General features: G+C 43.8%; 1 protein-coding gene across 1 annotated transcript in view; it reads right to left on the bottom strand.

Annotated features, from left to right (window-relative positions):
• dnah9l (dynein, axonemal, heavy polypeptide 9 like) overlaps positions 1-19,588 on the bottom strand; it is a 509,143-nt gene that overhangs the window by 435,068 nt on the left and 54,487 nt on the right. The window contains exons 11-13 of the mRNA XM_078227708.1: positions 14,203-14,327; positions 13,896-14,091; positions 13,665-13,769 (exon numbers count right to left, since the gene is read on the bottom strand). Coding sequence (XP_078083834.1) covers positions 13,665-13,769; positions 13,896-14,091; positions 14,203-14,327 — 426 coding nt within the window. The remainder of the gene's footprint in view (positions 1-13,664; positions 13,770-13,895; positions 14,092-14,202; positions 14,328-19,588) is intronic.

Below are 19,588 nucleotides of genomic sequence, written 5' to 3' on the forward strand. Positions count from 1 at the left end.
TCGTGAACCATGGTTCCCTCACTCAGCCATTTCCTCCCTGCCTGACAGGGACATACCTATCAAGGACACACAGTATTTGTTCCTTGAAAAAGTTCCACTTTTCATTAGTGCCTTTCCCTGACAGTTTCTGTTCCCATCTTATGCCCCCTAATTCTTGCCTAATTGCATCATAATTACCTCTCCCCCAATTGTAAACCTTGCCCTGCCGTACGGCCCTATCCCTCTCCATTGCAATAACAAAGGACACCGAATTGTGGTCACTATCTCCAAAGTGCTCTCCCACAACCAAATCTAACACTTGGCCCGGTTCATTTCCCAGTACCAAATCCAATGTGGCCTCACCTCTTGTCGGCCTATCCACGTATTGTGTCAGGAAACCCTCCTGCACACACTGCACAAAAACTGCCCCATCCGAACTATTTGACCTACAAAGGTTCCAATCAATATTTGGAAAGTTAAAGTCCCCCATGACAACTACCCTGTGACCCCCACACATATCCATCATCCATTAGAGTATAAAAGTTGGGGTCTGATGTTGCAGATGTATAGAACGTTGGTTCGGCCGCATTTGGAATACTGCGTCCAGTTCTGGTCGCCACACTACCAGAAGGACGTGGAGGCTTTGGAGAGAGTACAGAGGAGGTTTACCAGGATGTTGCCTGGTATGGAGGGGCTTGGTTATGAGGAGAGATTGGGGAAACTGGGGTTGTTCTCCTTGGAAAGACGGAGGATGAGGGGAGACTTAATAGAGGTGTATAAAATTATGAAAGGCATAGATAGGGTGAACGGTGGGAAGCTTTTCCCCGGGTCGGTGGTGACGTTCACGAGGGGTCATAGGTTCAAGGTGAAGGGGGGGAGGTTTAACACAGATATCAGAAGGACATATTTCACACAGAGGGTCGTGGGGGCCTGGAATGTGTTGCCGGGCAAGGTGGTGGAGGCGGACACACTGGGAACGTTTAAGACTTATCTAGACAGCTATATGAACGGAGTGGGAATGGAGGGATACAAAAGAGTGGTCTAGTTTGGACCAGGGAGCGGCGCGGGCTAATTGTTCCTGGTTTCTCGTTTCAAGGCTTCATTCTACGATCATCTTGCTGGTGCCAGTACAGAGTGAGACTGCGGATAGTTGGGAACCTGTCTCGGGGGCAGGGAATTCATATGGTGTTCGTGGAAGTGGAAATGACTAGGGTTGGGAAGCATTTTCCGATCGGGGCCATTGTGATCTCCTGGACTCGTTTCGATCGCCTCAGGGGGTCGGAGAGGAATTTCCCAGATTTTTTTTTCCCCATATTGGCCCTGGGGTTTTTCACTCTGGGTTTTCGCCTCTCCCTGGAGATCACATGGTCTGGAATGGGGGGGTGGGGGTAAGTTAATAGGTTGTAATGAACAAAGCATCGTAGCTGTGAGGGACAGCTCGGTGGATAGGATATTGGTATGTAGATAGGCTGGAAAATTGGGCGGGGATCCTGGATTCAGGATTCAATCCTGGACCAGGGAGCGGCGCGGGCTTGGAGGGCCGAAGGGCCTGTTCCTGTGCTGTATTGTTCTTTGTTCTTTGTTGATCTGCTTACCAATTTCTCCCTCCACATCTCTATTACTATTTGGGGACCTATAGTAAACTCCTAACAACGTGACCGCTCCTTTCCTATTTCTAACCTCAGCCCATATTACCTCAGCGTGCAGATCCTCCTCGAAGTGCCTTTCCGCAGCCGTTAAACTATCCTTGATTAACAATGCTACTCCTCCACCTCTTTTACCAGCTTCCCTTTAGATGGAAAAAAACTGCAGCATGCAGAGGGACATGGGTGTCTTTGTGCAAGAATCACAAGGAGTTGGTTTGCAGGTAATTAAGAAAGCAAATGGAATTTTGTCCTTCATTGCTAGAGGGATGGAGTTTAAAAACAGTAAGGTCATGTTGCAACTGTATAAGGTGCTGGTGAGGCCACATGGATTACTGTGTACAGTTTTGGTCTCCTTACTTGAGAAAGGATAAACTGGCACTGGAGGGGGTGCAGAGGAGATTCACTAGGTTGATTCCAGAGTTGAGAGGGTTGGCTTATGAGGAGAGACTGAGTAGATTGGGGCTATACTCATTGGAATTCCAAAGAATGAGGGGAGGTCTTATTGAAGCATATAAGATTATGAAGGGAATAGATAAGATAGAAGAAAGGAAGTTGTTTCCACTGGCAGGTGAAACTAGAACTAGGGGGCATGGCCTCAAAACAAGGGAAAGCAGATTTAGGACTGAGTTGAGGAGGAACTTCTTCACACAAAGGGTTGTGAATCTGTGGAATCCCCTGCCCAGTGAAGCAGTTGAGGCTACCTCAGTGAATGTTTTTAAGGCAAGGATAGATAAATTTTTGAATCGTAAAAGAATTAAGGGTTATGGTGAGCGGGCGGGTAAGTGGAGCTGAGTCCATGAAAAGATCAGCCATGATCCTATTGAATGGCGCAGCAGGCTCGAGGGGCCAGATGGCCTACTCCTGCTCCTAGTTCTTATGTTCTTATATGTACATAAATGATTCCCACCCAGGAAGGTCAGGAATCTCATTTAAATATAATTAGCAGGCTTCCCCACCACATCATAAGAACAAAGAACAAAGAATAATACAGCACAGGAACAGGCCCTTCGGCCCTCCAAGCCCGTGCCGCTCCCTGGTCCAAACTCGACCATTCTTTTGTATCCCTCCATTCCCACTCCGTTCATGTGGCTATCTAGATAAGTCTTAAACGTTCCCAGTGTGCTCGCCTCCACCACCTTGCCCGGCAGCGCATTCCAGGCCCCCACCACCCTCTGCGTAAAATATGTCCTGATATCTGTGTTAAACCTCCCCCCCTTCACCTTGAACCTATGACCCCTCGTGAACGTCACCACCGACCTGGGGAAAAGTTTCCCACCGTTCACCCTATCTATGCCTTTCATAATTTTATACACCTCTATTAAGTCTCCCCTCATCCTCCGTCTTTCCAGGGAGAACAACCCCAGTTTACCCAATCTCTCCTCATAACTAAGCCCCTCCATACCAGGCAACATCCTGGTAAACCTCCTCTGTACTCTCTCCAAAGCCTCCACGTCCTTCTGGTAGTGTGGCGACCAGAACTGGACACAGTATTCCAAATGCGGCCGAACCAACGTTCTATACATACTCCTACATTTAGAAGTTCCCCTCTCACTGATGTCATATCACATCAGTGAGGTTTTCAACTGTTTTTTAAAAGAGAAGGGAACCTGGTGGGGGGCACAAAAGTAAGTATCCCCCCCGGGGGGGAGGGACATGCCCGAGCAGTATCCTGACACTGCTGCCTGAGGGCAGTGCTGGGAGACCCGTCTGTGGAGTTCCATGGTGGGGGGGTTTCCCTTTATCAGGTGGGGAGGTTCAGTTCTCCTTGTGCGTGTAGGGGGTTGTGGTTCCACTTGGGCAGGTAGGGAGGTTCCCCCATGCCCTTGGATGGAGGGGTTCTCCATGGGAGGTTCCTGTTTTAATATTGGAGTTCAAAAATAGCCTTTCCCAAACTTGGGATTCCCAACTAAAGGCTTTTTCCAGCCCCACCCCACCAGTGTGAAGGCATGGGACACACCTCCAGACCTTTTCTGCCATTTATCTGGAGAGAAATGCTAGTTGTTCAGCCTGCAAGCTGCATGCGGGTTTCCTGGCCTTAGCCAGCACTCTGCACAGAGAATGTAAAGTTCCACCAGTTAACTCTGTTTTTTTCTCCACTGATGCTGCCAGACCCACTGAGTATTTCCTGTTTTTATTTCAGGTTTCCAGCATCTGCAATATTTTAATTTGTATAAGGTTGAGAGGAGATTTGATACAAAAGTTCAAAATCATAAGGGGTCCAGACAGAGCAGATAGGGAGAAATTGTTTCTACTGACGGAAGGATCAAGAACTGACTTGAGGTGATTAGCAAAAAAAAAGCAAAATCAACATGAGGAAAATCCTTTTTACCCAGCGATTGGTTAGGATTTAGAATTCCAGGCCTCAGAAAGTGAAGGAAATTCAATCCTGGTTTACAAAAGAGAACTGGCTATTCACCTTAGGGAGAACACAGGAAAATATGATGGAATGGGACTAGCTAACTTGTTAACTAGCTAACAGGAGATATACAAATAACTTGATGGGTCAAATTACCTCATTTTATGGTATTAGCATTCTATGATTCAGTATAATTTGTGATTTGTCTAATTTGCAAGAGCTTCTAAATCCGAATCATAGATGCAAGTTGCAAACATGTGACAGAAACCTAGAATCCAAATTTTCATTGCTTTGTTTTTAATATCTCTTTCAGCAAAAGTACTTTGTATACATAAATAAGTCCTCTTAAGCGGATTATTCACTTAAGTGAATTAAATCTCTGAGCAGAATTCCTTCCATTACAGCTCCTATGTTTTACAGATCATTTCAGTGAATTAAGAAGTTACCATCTTGAGCTACAATCCATAGCCAGAAACAGTTTTAAACAAACAGCTGACCCCATTTTTTCTGCTTCACTTATCATTTTAACCAGCACAGCAGTTTTCAACATTATGGTTGACTGAACAGCTGCTGGAACACAAATATTCCAGTCAGCATACTTCAGTAGAACATCACAACTGATTGATCAGTCCTTATTAAGCAGCAACATTGAAAACTACTGTGTTGCATTAAAAAAGCAATAAAATGGAAGAACATGATGAGACAAATGCGAAAAGAGAACAATCCACATAAACAATTCATCTTGGGGATAAAAAGTGTACTCAATTATATGGCCTCCACATATTAAAGCAGAAGATGAGTTTGATCATGAGAACTAGGAGCAGGAGTAGGCAATTTAGCCTCTCGAGCCTACTCCACCATTTAACATGATCATGGCTGATCGTATCTCGGCTTCAACTCCACTTTCCTGCCTGTTCACCATAGCCCTTCAAACCCTTACTAATTAAAAATCTATCCACCTCTTCCTAAATTTACTCAAAGTCCCAGCATCCACATTCTAGGGTAGTGAATTTCACAGATTCATGACCCTTTAGGAGAAGTAATTTCTCCTCATCTTTTAAATTAGAAGAAATTACTTCTCTTACTACTACGGGGTGGCACAGTTGCACAGGGGCAGCACGGTGGCACAGTGGTTAGCACTGATGCCTCACAGCGCCAAGGACCTGGGTTCAATTCCAGCCTCGAGTCACTATCTGTGCGGAGTTTGCACATTCTCCCCGTGTCTAAGTGGGTTTCCTCCGGGTGCTCGGTTTCCTTCCACAGTCCAAAGATGTGTGAGTTAGGTTGATTGACCATGCTAAATTGACCATAGTATCAGGAGGATTAGCAGGGTAAATATGTGGGCTTATAGGATTAGGGCCTGGGTGAGATTGTGGTCGGTGCAGACTCAATGGGCTGGATGGCCTCCTTCTATACTGAGGGATTCTATGATTCTATGAAATCAGCCACCCCTTATCCTAAAACTAGTAGTTGAGGCCAAAACGTTATCTAATTTCAAGAAGAAATTAGATATTGCTCTTGGGGCGAAAGGGATCAAGGGATATGGGGGGGAAGGGGGATCAGGATAGAACAAAGAACAAAGAAAATTACAGCACAGGAACAGGCCCTTTGGCCCTCCAAACCTGCACCGACCATGCTGCCCGACTTAACTAAAACCCCCTACCCTTCCGGGGACCATATCCCTCTATTCCCATCTCATTCATGTACTTGTCAAGACGCCCCTTAAAGTCACTACTGTATCCACTTCCACTACCTCCCCCGGCAACGAGTTCCAGGCACCCACTACTCTCTGTGTAAAAAATCTGCCTCATACATCTCTTTTAAACCTTGCCCCTCGCACCTTAAACCTAAGCCCCCTAGTAATTGACTCTTCCACCCTGGGAAAAAGCTTCTGACTATCCACTCTGTCCATGTCTCTCATAATCTTGTAGACTTCTATCAGGTTGCCCCCTCAACCTCCGTCGCTCCAGTGAGAACAAACCAAGTTTCTCCAACCTCTCTTCATTGCTAATGCTCTCCATACCAGGCAACATCCTGGTAAATCTTTTCTGTACCCTCTCCAAAGCCTCCACATCCTTCTGGTAGCGTGGCGACCAGAATTGAACACTATATTCCAAATACAGCCTAACTAAGGTTCTATAAAGCTGCAACATGACTTGCCAATGTTTAAACTCAATACCCCGGCCGATGAAGGCAAGTAGTAAGGGCGTGGAATGCCCTGCCTGCAGCAGTAGTGGACTCACCAACATTAAGGGCATTTAAATGGTCACTGGATAAACATATGGATGATATTGGAATAGTGTAGGTTAGATGGGCTTTAGATTGGTTTCACTGGTCGGTGCAACATCGAGGGCCGAAGGGCCTGTACTGCACTGTAATGTTCTATGTTCTATGCCGTATGCCTTCTTGACTGCATTGCCACTTTCGGTGACCTGAGTATCTGTACACCCAGATCCTTTTGCCTATCAATACTCCTAAGGGTTCTGCCATTTACTGTATATTTCCTATCTGTATTAGACCTTCCAAAATGCATTACGTCACATTTGTCCGGATTAAACTCCACCTGCCATCTCTCCGCCCAAGTCTCCAACTGATCTATATCCTGCTGTATCCTCTGATGGTCCTCAGTGCTATCCGCAAATCCATCAACCTTTGTGTCGTCCGCAAACTTACTAGTCAATCCAGTTACATGTTCCTCCAAATCATTTATATATATATATTACAAACAGCAAAGGTCCCAGCACTGATCCCTGAGGAACACCACTTGTCACAGCCCTCCATTCAGAAATGCACCCTTCCACTGCTACCCTCTGTCTTCTTTGACCGAGCCAGTTTTGTATCCACCTTGCCAGCTCAACACTGATCCCATGCGACTTCACCTTCTGCACCAGTCTGCCATGAGGGACCTTGTCAAAGGCCTTACTGAAGTCCATGTAGGCAACATCCACTGCCCTACCCTCATCATCTTTGTCACTTCCTCGAAAAACTCGATCAAGTTCATGAGACACGACCCCCCCTTCACAAAACCATGTTGCCTCTCACTAATACGTCCACTTATTTCCAAGTGGGAATAAATCCTGTCTCGAAGAATCCTCTCCAATAATTTCCCTACCACTGATGTAAGGCTCACCGGCCTGTAATTACCTGGGTTATTCTTGCTACCCTTCTTAAACAAAGGAACAACATTGGCTATTCGCCAATCCTCTGGGACCTCCCCTGTATGTGGAGATGCCGGCGTTGGATTGGGGTAAACACAGTAAGAAGTCTCACAACACCAGGTTAAAGTCCAACAGGTTTATTTGGAAGCACAAACCACTAGCTTTTGGAGCGCTGCTCCTTCATCAGGTGAGTGAACTCACCTGATGAAGGAGCAGCGCTCCGAAAGCTAGTGGCTTGTGCTACCAAATAAACCTGTTGGACTTTAACCTGGTGTTGTGAGACTTCTTACTGTATGTACCTCCCCTGTAGCCAGTGAGGATACAAAGATTTCTCTCAAGGCCCCAGCAATTTCCTCCCTTGCCTCTCTCAGTATTCTGGGGTATATCCCATCAGGCCCTGGAGACTTATCTACCTTAATGTTTCTCAAGAACCCCAATACCTCCTCCTTTTTGATCTCAATATGACTCAAACTATCTACACATCCTTTCCCAGACTCATCATCCACCAAGTCCTTCTCTTTGGTGAATACTCACGCAAAGTACTCATTTAATACCTCGTCCATTTCCTCTGGCTCCACACACAGATTCTCTCCCTTGTCCTTGAGTGGGCCAACCCTCTCCCTGGCTACCCTCTTGCTCTTTATATATGTGTAAAAAGCCTTGGGATTTTCCTTAATCCTGCTGGCCAATGCTTTTTCATGACCCCTTTTAGCTCTTCTTACTCCTTTCTTAAGTTTCTTTCTACTTTCCTTGATTTCCACATTTGCTTCATGTGTTCCCAGCCTCCTAGCTTTGACAAATACTTCCTTTTTCTCTTTGACTAAGCTCACAATATCTCTCGTTATCCAAGGTTCCCAAACCTTGCCATACTTATCCTTCATCCTTACAGGAATGTGCCAGTCCTGAATCCCTATCCCACATGCCAGATGTTGATTTGCCCTCAAACATCTGCCCCCAATCTACATTCTTCAGTTCCTGTCTAACATTGTTGTAATTAGCCTTCCCCCAATTTAGCACCTTAACTTGAGGACTACACTTATTTTTATCCATCAGTACCTTAAAGCTTATTGAATTGTGGTCACTGTTCCCGAACTGCTCCCCTATTGAAACATCGACCACCTGGCCGGGCTCATTCCCCAATACCAGGTCCACTATGGCCCCTTCCCTAGTTGGACTATCTAAATACTGTTTCAGGAAGCCCTCCTGGATGCTCCTTACAAACTCTGCTCCATCCACGCCCCTAGCGCTAGGGGCATGGATGGGGCAGAGTTTGTAAGGAGCATCCAGAAGGACTTCAAGTGAGTCCCAGTCAATATAGGGGAAATTAAAATCTCCCACAACAACAACCCTGTTACTTTTACACCTTGCCAAAATCTGCCTACTTATCTGTTCCTCAATCACCCTCTGGCAGTTGTGTGGCCTATAGTAAACCCCCAACATTGTGACTACACCGTTCCTATTTCTGAGCTCTACCCATATTGCCTCGCTGTATGAGCCCTCCGAGATGTCCTCCCGGAGTACAGCTGTGATATTCTTCTCAACCAGTAGTGTAACTCCCCCACCCCTTTTACATCCCCCTCTATCCCGCCTGAAACATCTGTATCCTGGAATGTTAAGCTGCCAATCCTGTCCTTCCCTTAACCAAGTCTCTGTAATGGCAACAACATCATAGTTCCGAGTACTAATCCAAGCTCTAAGTTCATCTGCCTTACCGTTACACTTCTCACACTGAAACAAATGCACCTCAGTCCACCAGACCCTCTCTGATTAGATTCCCACCCTGCCTGCTGTTTCTCTGAGTCTTACTGGTCCTACTCTCTGGTTCCCCTTCAGCTTATTCATCTTTGCTTTGGGTCCCAGCCCCCTGCCAAACTAGTTTAAATCATCCCGTGTGACATTAGCAAACCTCCCGGCCAGAATATTTGTGCTCCTCCAGTTTAGATGCAACCTGTCCTTCTTGTATAGGTCCCATCTGCCCCGGAAGAGACCCCAATGGTCCAGATATCTGAAACCCTCCCTCCTACACCAGTTGTTTAGCCACATGTTGAGCTGCACTATCTGCCTATTCCTAGCCTCACTAGCATGTGGCACTGGGAGTCATCCTGAGATTACAACCCTAGAAGTCCTGCTTTTTAACTTTCTACCTAACTCCCTAAACGCTGCTGCAGGACCTCATCACTCTTCCTGCCTATGTTGTTAGTACCAATATGCACCACGACCTCTGGCTGTTCACCCTCTCTCTTCAGAATGCTTTCTGTCCGTTCAGAGATATTGAATTTGATGATCAACGATGATCAAAATTAATGGCGGAGCAGGCTCGAAGGTTCGAATGGCCTGCTGCTGCATCTAGTTTCTATGTAACTAGGACCTCTTGTTCTAGATTGCCCTACAAAAGGAAACATCGTCTCCAGGTCTATTTTGTCAATCCCCCTTATTATCTTGTACACATCTTAATTAGATCTCCTCTTATTCTTCTAGACTCCAGGGAGTATAGGCCTAAATTGCCCAATCTCTCTTCATAAGACAAATCCCTCATCTTTGGAATCAATCTAATGAACCTCCTCTAAATCGCCTCCAATCCAACTACATCCCTCCTCAAGTAAGGGGACCAAAACTGTACACAATATTCTAAATGTGGTCTCACTAGCACTTTGTACAGTAGCAGAAAAACTTTGCTACTTTTATATTCTATTCCTTTAGCAATAAATGCCAAGATTCTATTTGCCTTTCGTATTACCTGCTGTAACTGCATACTAGTTTTCCACAATTCAAGCACAAGGATATTCAGATCTTTCTGCACTGAAGCACTCCGAAGTTTCTCTTCATTCAGATAATAATTTGCCTTTGTATTTTTCCTACCAAAATGGATAACCTCACACTTATCCATGTTAAACTCCATCTGCCAAATTTTGCACCATTCACTTAACCCATCCATATCCATTTGCAAATTTCTTATTTCATTATCGCAACTTACTATCCCACCGATTTTAGTGTCAACTGCAAATTTGGCTATGGCACCTACTTTCTCTGCACCCAAGTCATTAATATAGATTGTAAGTAGTTAGGGCCTGAGCACCAAACCCTTTGGCACCCCACTAGTCACATCTTGCCAACCCAAAAATGACCCATTTATCCTGACTCTCTGCTTTCTGTTGGTTAGCCAAGCTAATAAATTACCCCAAATCCTTTGTGAACTAACCTTGTGTATTACCCTTTTCTGTGGCACCTTATCAAATGCTGTCTGGAAGTCCAGATGTACCACATCTACAGGATCACCATTACCAACATTGCATGTTATATCTTCAAACTCAAGCAAATTAGTCAAAAATGATTTACCCTTCATAAAACCATGCTGTTTCTGATGGATTGCATTTTGAGTTTCTAAATGTTCTGCTCTTACTTCCTTTATAATGGATTGTAACAATTTCCCAATGACAAATGTTAAACTAGTTGGCCTATGGTTTCCTTCATTTTGCTTCCCTCCCATTTTAAATAAAGACATTCTATTAGCATTTTTCCAATCCACTGGAATCATTCCTGCAGTGATGTGGAGATGCCGGCATTGGACACAATTTCTGTGTCTCTGTGCACTGTTTGAGAGCACATTTCCACTCCATCTGACGAAGGAGCTGTGCTCCGAAAGCTTATGGTATTTGCTACCAAATAAACCTGTTGGACTTTAACCTGCTGTTGTGAGACTTCTTACATCATTTCTGCATCCAGGGAATTTTGAAATATTATAACCAATGGATTCACTATCTCCAACTCCACTTCCTTTAAGGCCCTAGGATGTAGACCATCGGGCCCTGGGGACTTGCCTGCTTTCAATCCCAATAGTTTGCTCAGTACGCTTTCTTTAGTGATGATAATAGTTCTACGTTCCTCCCTTCCTATAACCTCTGCAGTTTCTGTTACTATTGGGATGGTACTCATGTCATCCACCGTGAAAACCGAGGCAAAATATTTAGTGTCTCAGTCATTTCTGTGCTCCCCACTATTAACTCCCCAGCCTCATCTTCCAAGGGATCAATATTCACTTTAGCTCCTCTCTTCCTCATTTTATACTTATAGAAGCTTTTGCTATCAGTTTTTATATTTTGCTAGTTTTCTTTCATAATTTACTGTTGTTCTTTTTATTAATTTTTTAGCCACCCTTCATTGATCTTTAAAAGCTTCCCAATTTTCCAGTGTGCCACTGGCCTTTGCAATACGGTATGCCTTAGCTTTTGTCTTTATGTTATCCTTAATGTCCTTGCTTAGCCATGGAGGTCTTTCCCCCCTCTTACCACCTTTCCTCCTCTCTGGAATATATTTTAGTTGGGAGGACTTGAATATTTCCTTAAATATCTGCCACTGTTCATCAACTGTCCTACCTTTCAGTCTTCCTGTCCAGTTCACTAGGGCCAACTCTGTCCTCATGCCTATGTAATTTCCTTTGTTTAACTCCAGAATGCTAGTGTGGGACTCCAGTTTCTCACCTCAAACTGAATTTGAAATTCTAGCATGTTAATGATCACTCATCCCTAGAGGATCTGTAACTATTACATCATTTATTAGCCCTACCTCATTACATATTAACAAATCTAGATTAGCCTGCCCCTGGGTTGGTTCCACAACATATTAATAATAGAATCATACAGTGCAGAAGAGGCCCTTTGGCCCATCGAGTCCGCACTGACACATTAGAAACACCTGAACTCCCACCTAATCTCATCTGCCCTAGGATGGCCCATTGGTCACCCCCTCAAAAAATTCAATCAAATTTGTTCGGCATGACCTCCCTCTGGCGAAGCCATGCTGTCTATCCCAGATCAAGCTTTGCCTCTCCGAGTGGCGACAGATGCTCCAAAACAATCTTTAATATATTCAATTCACTCTCCCTCGAGGCTACCCTTGCCAATTTGATACATTACTTAAGCTTCAATTTTGTGTAATCAAACAATTCTTGGGGATGTTTATTCCTTGTAATACAGACTGTTAAGTATACTGCATGTGGAACAGGAAGAAAAACAGATGAACTGAGTTATAGGGCCTGATTTTACCATTGCGTCACGGCCGTTTTCGGCGGGAAAACTTGGTAAAATTGGGCATGATGCAATTAGTGAGATCCGCGCCCACGTAGATGCCCACTTTACCAAGGCCCAAAAATGGCCGCGATCCTGAACCATGCCCAAAATGGGCGTAGTGGCGATTTAAATGCATTTGCATGCATTTAAATTGAATTAATAGGCTGCCCGCCCAACTTTACCAGCATTTCCCCCTGTACCATCGCATTCGCCTGTACAGATTCAGCATGAAACAGACATGCTCGGCAAGGGAATGTTTCTGGCGCTCCAGCTTCTGAAGAGGTAAGTTCAGAGCTTCCAACGGTTCAGATCGGTAGTGGGGGATGGGTGGAGGGAGGCGGGCTAGATCATTCCCTGGTGAAGGTGGGGGAGGAGGAAGGCCCGATCGTTCTCTGGTTGAGGGGGGGGGGGCAGAAGGATCTCTGGTCAGGGGGGTGGGGGGTGGAAGGAGGGCAGAGGGTCGCGATTGGTCTGGGTAAGGGGGGTGGATGGATAAGGGGGAACAGTTATGTTGTGGGGGTGGGGCAATGTCTGTGGGGGCCATCGCACCCGGGCCGCTTTATCTGCTTTTTGCAGCCCAGGAGCAATGTGACAGGGGCGCATTTTTCAAAATTTTTTTTCACTGCACATGCACAGTTCAAAGCTCGGATCAGAGATACAGCGATTTGGGCGCGATACGCCCCGCCCACAGCGCAATTCAGACTCTCAATTTTTTTTTTCAGGCTAAGTGCATATGGGGTGCCTGAGAACAGTTTCCCAAGTCAGATCTGAATTGCGCCCAGATTCAGCACTTAGAATCAAAATGGTAAAATCGGGCCCATAGAGTCATATTGGTTTACAGCATGGATACAGACCCTTTGGCCCAACTTGTCCATGTCACCCATTTTAGCCACTGAGCTCGTCCCAATTGTCCGCATTTAGCCCATATCCCTCTATACCCATCTTACCCATGCAACTGTCTACATGCTTTTTAAAAGACAAAATTGTACCCGCCTCTGCTACTGCCTCTGCCAGCTTCTTCCAGACACTCACCACCATCAGAGTGAAAAAATTGCCCCTCTGGACTCTTTTGCATCTCTCCCCTCTCACCTTAAACCTAGGCCCTCTAGTTTTAAACTCCTCTAACTTTGGGAAAAGAGTAGGAAATGGTGAGATGGAAAGAACACCAACTTTGAGAAAAGAAAACATTATGTTGCTAACCATAGTTTGTTCGGAGAAGGTAACTCAGAAGATCATCACATATGGCAACACCACACAAATGACACAAGGATACAGTCCTCTTTCAAACAAAATTAACTGCAAATTTGGTTAACTAGTATACTCACAAATTTTAAACATGTCAAACATTTTTTTAAATCCTGAGAAACCATTTAGAATTTCAATAATAAATCAGTGCTAACATACTTGTCACACAAAGCAACTGCATATGTATATCCAGAACAGGTATTCATGTATTTACCATCTGAAGAATCTCTCTTTTTGAATACAAATTTAATGCCACATCCGAGATGATAAATCCTTTTAACAACCCAAGGTATTTGGCCTCACGAAGCACAGATGAAAGCTGAGTAAAAATGATTACAATGTGATTCAGGAATGGAAGCATTTCTTACATAATATGAAATATCCATGTTGTAACCATGGTTGATGTTATCATTTTAAACCCCCAAAAAAGAGAAAAATATCTTACCTCGGGGCTAAAATTCACAAAGTATAAACCAGATTCTCTGTTCCATTTGAGAAACGGCTGATTCAAGTTTTCCTGACAAAGAACATCTAGACTTTCTGTCCACAATGTATAAATTTCTTCATCATGGTGATCAAGCAAGGTTAACATTTTGTCACATTTTTGGAGAACCAAGTTTGCTTCCTTTGTTTGTAGGCTTCTAGAACAATGTCAAATACACAAAAGTTATTTTTAAAACTATAATTATAAATAACTATAATTTGAAAAATATTTTGTATGAAACAAGTTCTCTAGTTAAAGCTATAGTTACAGATGATTAACGTGTCTGAATTGACTCCTCTGACTTAAGATTCTTTCATGAAGCTCTTGGGACCACTTCAGGTTGCCTGCTATCATTGGCATATTCTTATGCACTACTACATAATTCCTCTTCACCTGCAGAAAGTAAATATCAGATATGTAATCACCAAAAACAATTAAACTGACACAAGATCAAATGTCTGTTCAAATGTTTTTATTAATTGAAAAATTTCGGACTGAAAAAATTAGAATTTCTCAACAAAGTTTAAGTCAGTTTTTCTGAATTGCAAATGCAGCATTTTTATCAATCAATCCCTCAGTATTTTCCTGTGTGAGAGAGTTGCCAACAGCTATTACCTCTGGAGGTTAACTATTTGGAAAGGCATTAGAAGAGTTGAGGACAAACAGAAAGTTCAGCTGATTGAAAGGAGGGCTTAGAGAATACAGAGGCTAATGGATACTGCACTTTCTCGATCCACTGTCTTCATTCGCAGCAAATGTAGCAGAGACTGCCATATCAGAATTGGTTCCTGAGCCGCATCAAATAATGTTTAACATAAAGTAAAGGTGAAAATCATTGTCCCACTAGATGGACTGCTGCCATGATGATAGTGGCAGTACCCATCAGCTATTGGCTGGAACACAGAGATGTCCTGTGTGGCATGGGACACATAATCATAAACACATTTATGAAGAAAAGTTTATGATTTTATTACACTGCAAATCTTCCCCCATGGTACCTAAATTTCCATGAAGGGCACTTCCAACAGTATACCAGTGTTTTTTTTCATAGGCAATGCTGGTACCATATACTAGCTGCAAGTCAGGGTCAGATTACGAGGGTAAAGTAAATTTTTGAACCCATCTTTCCTCTTTCATCCCCATGTCCACTGTTTTGTACATATGAAGTCTACAATACTGAATTATTTGCAGAAGTAACAGAAAAGCTATGTAAAGAGTAATGTAATAAATATAGTGGGCTAAATTTTGGGATCAGGTGGTGAAGCAGCAGTGCTTGTTGCTGAACTTGAGGAAAGTGGTCCACAACAATCCAGTCATCTTTATGGCACAGACTTCCCCTTTTCTGGCAGCAGCTTAAATCTGTTGCCTATTCAAGGGGAATTTCAGGTGAGTAGCAGCAGTGATGGCAGAGTGAGCAGCGAGTTTCATTTAAGTATTCTCACAAAAAGTAATGTCAACAGTACAGGTGGCTCAACAACAACAGAGCAACTGGACCAAACACAGTGATGTTGCCTAAGTGTTGGAGTTTCCGGAGGGCACTTAACTACAGGAACAGATGGTCAGTTTTGTGTCTGACAGGAGATGGCAGTCTGCACTTCACTAACGTAGGGGATAAAAAGAACAATCTGCACCACAATAAAGTTTATTAGCTTCAGAAGTAGGCTTACATTAACACTGCAATGAAGTTACTGTAAAAATCCCCCATTCGTCACACTCTGGCACCTGTTTGGTTACAATGAGGGAGAATTTAGCATGTTCAATGCACCTAACCCGCACATCTTTTGGACTGTGGGAGGAAACCAGTGCACCCTGAGGAAACCCACGCAGACACGGGGAGAACGTGCAGACTCTGCACAGACAGTGACCCAAGCTGGGAATTGAACCTGGGTCCATGGCTCTGTGAGGCAGCAATGCTAACCACTGTGCTGTTCATAAAAAGGGAAACTGAAGCCTCTGCAGATTGACCTTGCTATCTATTTGAGTTGTTGTTGCATGACCACTTAAGAGTGCAATTAAGTGATCACTTTGTGACATCATTTGGGTATTTTGTGGGCTTTGCCTTGAGATCCAGCCCTTCTAGTGAACAGCTCTTAATAAACCTGCTTGTAGTTTTCTACAAAACCCATGTGTAGCAACTCAACATCTAAAGCAGCAAATACAACAAGATAAAAAGAAAACTGGCGACAAGTATGGATTTAAAGTAAAGAAAAAAGATGAAGCTGCACTCACCATTGGGAACTCAAACTTCAACATTTTCAAGCTTCGGGGAATAATGAACAGCGGGTCAGCGGTTGCATCTGGCACCAGACCAATGTCTGCAAAAGGTAGCGGGGCAAAGAAAAAGGTCCCTCGCAAAAAAGTAATAAGGGAATCTGGAGAATGCAGGTTGCAGTGCTCGTCACATGTGCCGTTGCAAATAAAGCCACAGTAGAGTCCATGCATTGTATTGAAATCAAGGGTTATTTCTTACTGTTACAATCGGCTCAACTTAAAAATACATCAATCTAGTTTAACATAAAGGGTAGCTCAATAAAATAGATCCCGGAGTCTGTGCAAAATGGTTGGTCTGTTTGGAGCCATTGGTCCATTTGATGAAGAACAGAAAACTGGAATTCTTATACAGAAAGATTTGAATATTATGTTCAAGCAAACAAGATTCCTGAGGATTTTGTAGTCTTTGTTTTTTTTAAGCATTATTGGCAGTATAACCTGTAATTTGCTCATAGTCTGGCTCAGCCCGAGAAACCCAGGAGCAAAACATGCCAGGAATTAATCAGGATAATGAAGGATCATTATTTATGCAAACCATTAATTATTGTGAGCGTTTTAGGTTCCATCAGAGAAATCAGCTAGAAGGAGAAAAGAGAGCACAATTTGCTGTGACCCTAAAGTGCTTGCAGAGCATTGTGAATTTGGTGAATCGCTGGATGATATGATGAGAGACCGCATGGTTTGTGGGCTTTGGAATGAGGCTATATAGTGGAGATTGCTAATTGAACAGAATTTGGGTCTAAAAACAGCTTTGGAGATGGCCATTCGAATGCTGTTTGAAGCTAAGGAGGCTTCGCAACTCGGAGCAGGCATAAGGACCCAGAAAATGGCAGCCACCCAGAGAAAGTGTACCCAGCAACAGGCGTGTCATTATTGTGCAAAAACGGGCCATTCACAGGCTGAGTACTGGAGCAAAGATAGCAAATGTAAAAATTGTGTTAAGATTTGTCACATAGCAAGAGCTTGCTGGATGAGACCAGCTTCCCCTGAAAAGAACCAAGACACATTTAAGAAGAATAAACCAAATTTAACTAAAATAATTCATACTATAGTTGAGAAGAATAACAGAAATAATGAAGACATGCCCCAGAAGCCTAATGAGGAACTGAAGCTGAATGTGCTATCTGTTCAAGGTGAATCACATAGGTTCTGGGCAGTTCCTAAGCTGAATGGACAACCTATCAGAATGGAGGTCGACACAAGAGCTGTTGTATCTCTAATTTCTGAAACCACTTATAAACAGCAATCGCAACATCCTCCACTGAAGCCAGCCGATATGATCTTAAGGACATATACTGAAGAAGTTGTGCCTCGGAGAGGTTATATTATCGTCAAGGTAGAGCTGAGTGGATAAACCATGGAGCTGCCACTCCGTGTTGTCTGAGGGAATTTTCCAACTATCTTTGGTTGTTGTTGCCCAAAGAAGATCAAACTTAATTGGGTTGCTGTAAACAGATTGGTCAATGCAAAGACAGATTTTCAGAACATCTTGTAAAAATACAGCAGTGTAGTTGAAGTGTAGCTTGGTTCAATAAAAGGAGTTCAGGTGAAATTCAAGATTAAACCAAATAGCCAGCCTGAATGTCTCAAGGCTAGATCAGTAGCCTATGTCATATGTCCAAAGATAGAATCTGAACTAATGAGACATATACACACAAAGGTCTTAGAATCCGTCACCACTAGTGACTGACCAACACCACTGTACCTGTAATGAAGCAGGATGGAACTACACGCATTTAGAGAGAGTTCAAAACAGAAATCAATCCGGTGCTGTGTGCGGATCAATACCTGCTATTTTCGATTGAGGGTTTATTTGCCAGCTTCGCAGTAGGATTTGATTTGATTTGATTTATTATTGTCACATGTATTAGCATATAGTGAAAAGTATTGTTTCTTGCGTGCTTTAGAGAGCATACCATAAACAGAGAAGGAAACGAGAGAGTCCAGAATGTAGTGTTAGTCATAGTTAGGGTGCAGAGAAAGATAAACTTAATGCAAGTTGGCCTATTCAAAAATCTGACGGCAACAGGGAAGAAGCTGTTCTTGAGTCAGTTGGTACGTGACCTCAGACTTTTGTGTTTTTTTCCTCGATGAAGAAGGTGGAAGAGAGAATGTCCGGGGTGCGTGGGGTCCTTAATTATGCTGGCTGCTTTGCCAAGGCGGCGGGAAGTATATACAGAGTCAATGGATGGGAGGCTGGTTTGCACGATGGATTGGTCTACATTCACGACCTTTTGTAGTTTCTTGCGGTCTTGGGCAGAGCAGGAGCCATACCAGGCTGTGATACAGCCAGAAAGAATGCTTTCTATGGTGCATCTGTAGAAGTTGGTGAGAGTCGTAGCTGACATGCCAAATTTCCTTAGTCTTCTGAGAAAGTAGAGGCGTTGGTGGGCTTTCTTAACTTTAATGTCGGCATGGGAGGACCAGGACAGGTTCTTGGTTATCTGGGCACCTAAAAACTTGAAGCTCCCAACCATTTCCACCTTGTCCCCGTTGATGTAGACAGGGGCATGTTCTCCTCTACTCTTCCTGATGTCAATGACAATCTCCTTCATTTTGTTGACTTTGGAGGGAGAGATTATTGTCACCGCATCAGTTCACTAGATTCTCTATCTCATTCCTGCACTCTGTTTTGTCATTGTTTGAGATCTGACCCAATACGGTGGTGTCGTCAGCAAACCTGAAAATTGAGTTTGTGGGGAATTTGGCCACACAGTATATAAGGAGTATAGTAGGGAGCTGAGAACACAGCCTTGTGGGGCATCGGTGTTGAAGGTGATCGTGGAGGAGGTGTTGTTGCCTATCCTTACTGATTGTGGTCTGTGAGTTAGAAAGTTCAGGATCCAGTCGCAGACGGGGGAGCCGAGGCCAGGCCACGGAGTTTGGAGATGAGTTTTGTATGAATAATGGTGTTGAAGGCTGAACTGTAGTCAATAAATAGGAGTCTGATTTGGTGTCTTTGTTATCTAGGTGTTCCAGGGTTGAGTGCAGGGCCAGAGAGATGGCGTCTGCTGTGAACCTGTTGCGGCAGTAGGAAAACTGTAGTGGATCTAGGCATTCCGGGAGGCCAGAAGCTCAGCAAAATCATCCTATCGCAGGCCTACCTACAAATGAATGTTCAAGCTGAATCGCAACACCTGCTCACCATCATAACCAATAACGGCCTATTATGCTATAAGAGATTAACTTTTGGGATAACTTCAGCACCAGCTGATCATTCCTAGGAATAATTCATTATTATGGCAAATTTATTTCGAATCTAGTAAGCCATTACATAATTTGTTTTGCACAAAGCAAGCATGGCAATGGACAGTGAGTGTGAAAAAGCATATCAGTCAGTTGGTGTTGGTATATTTCAACCTGAAGTTACCACTACAACTTGC

Source organism: Mustelus asterias, chromosome 14 (genome assembly GCF_964213995.1).
Source record: "Mustelus asterias chromosome 14, sMusAst1.hap1.1, whole genome shotgun sequence".
NCBI classification, from domain to species: domain Eukaryota; kingdom Metazoa; phylum Chordata; class Chondrichthyes; order Carcharhiniformes; family Triakidae; genus Mustelus; species Mustelus asterias.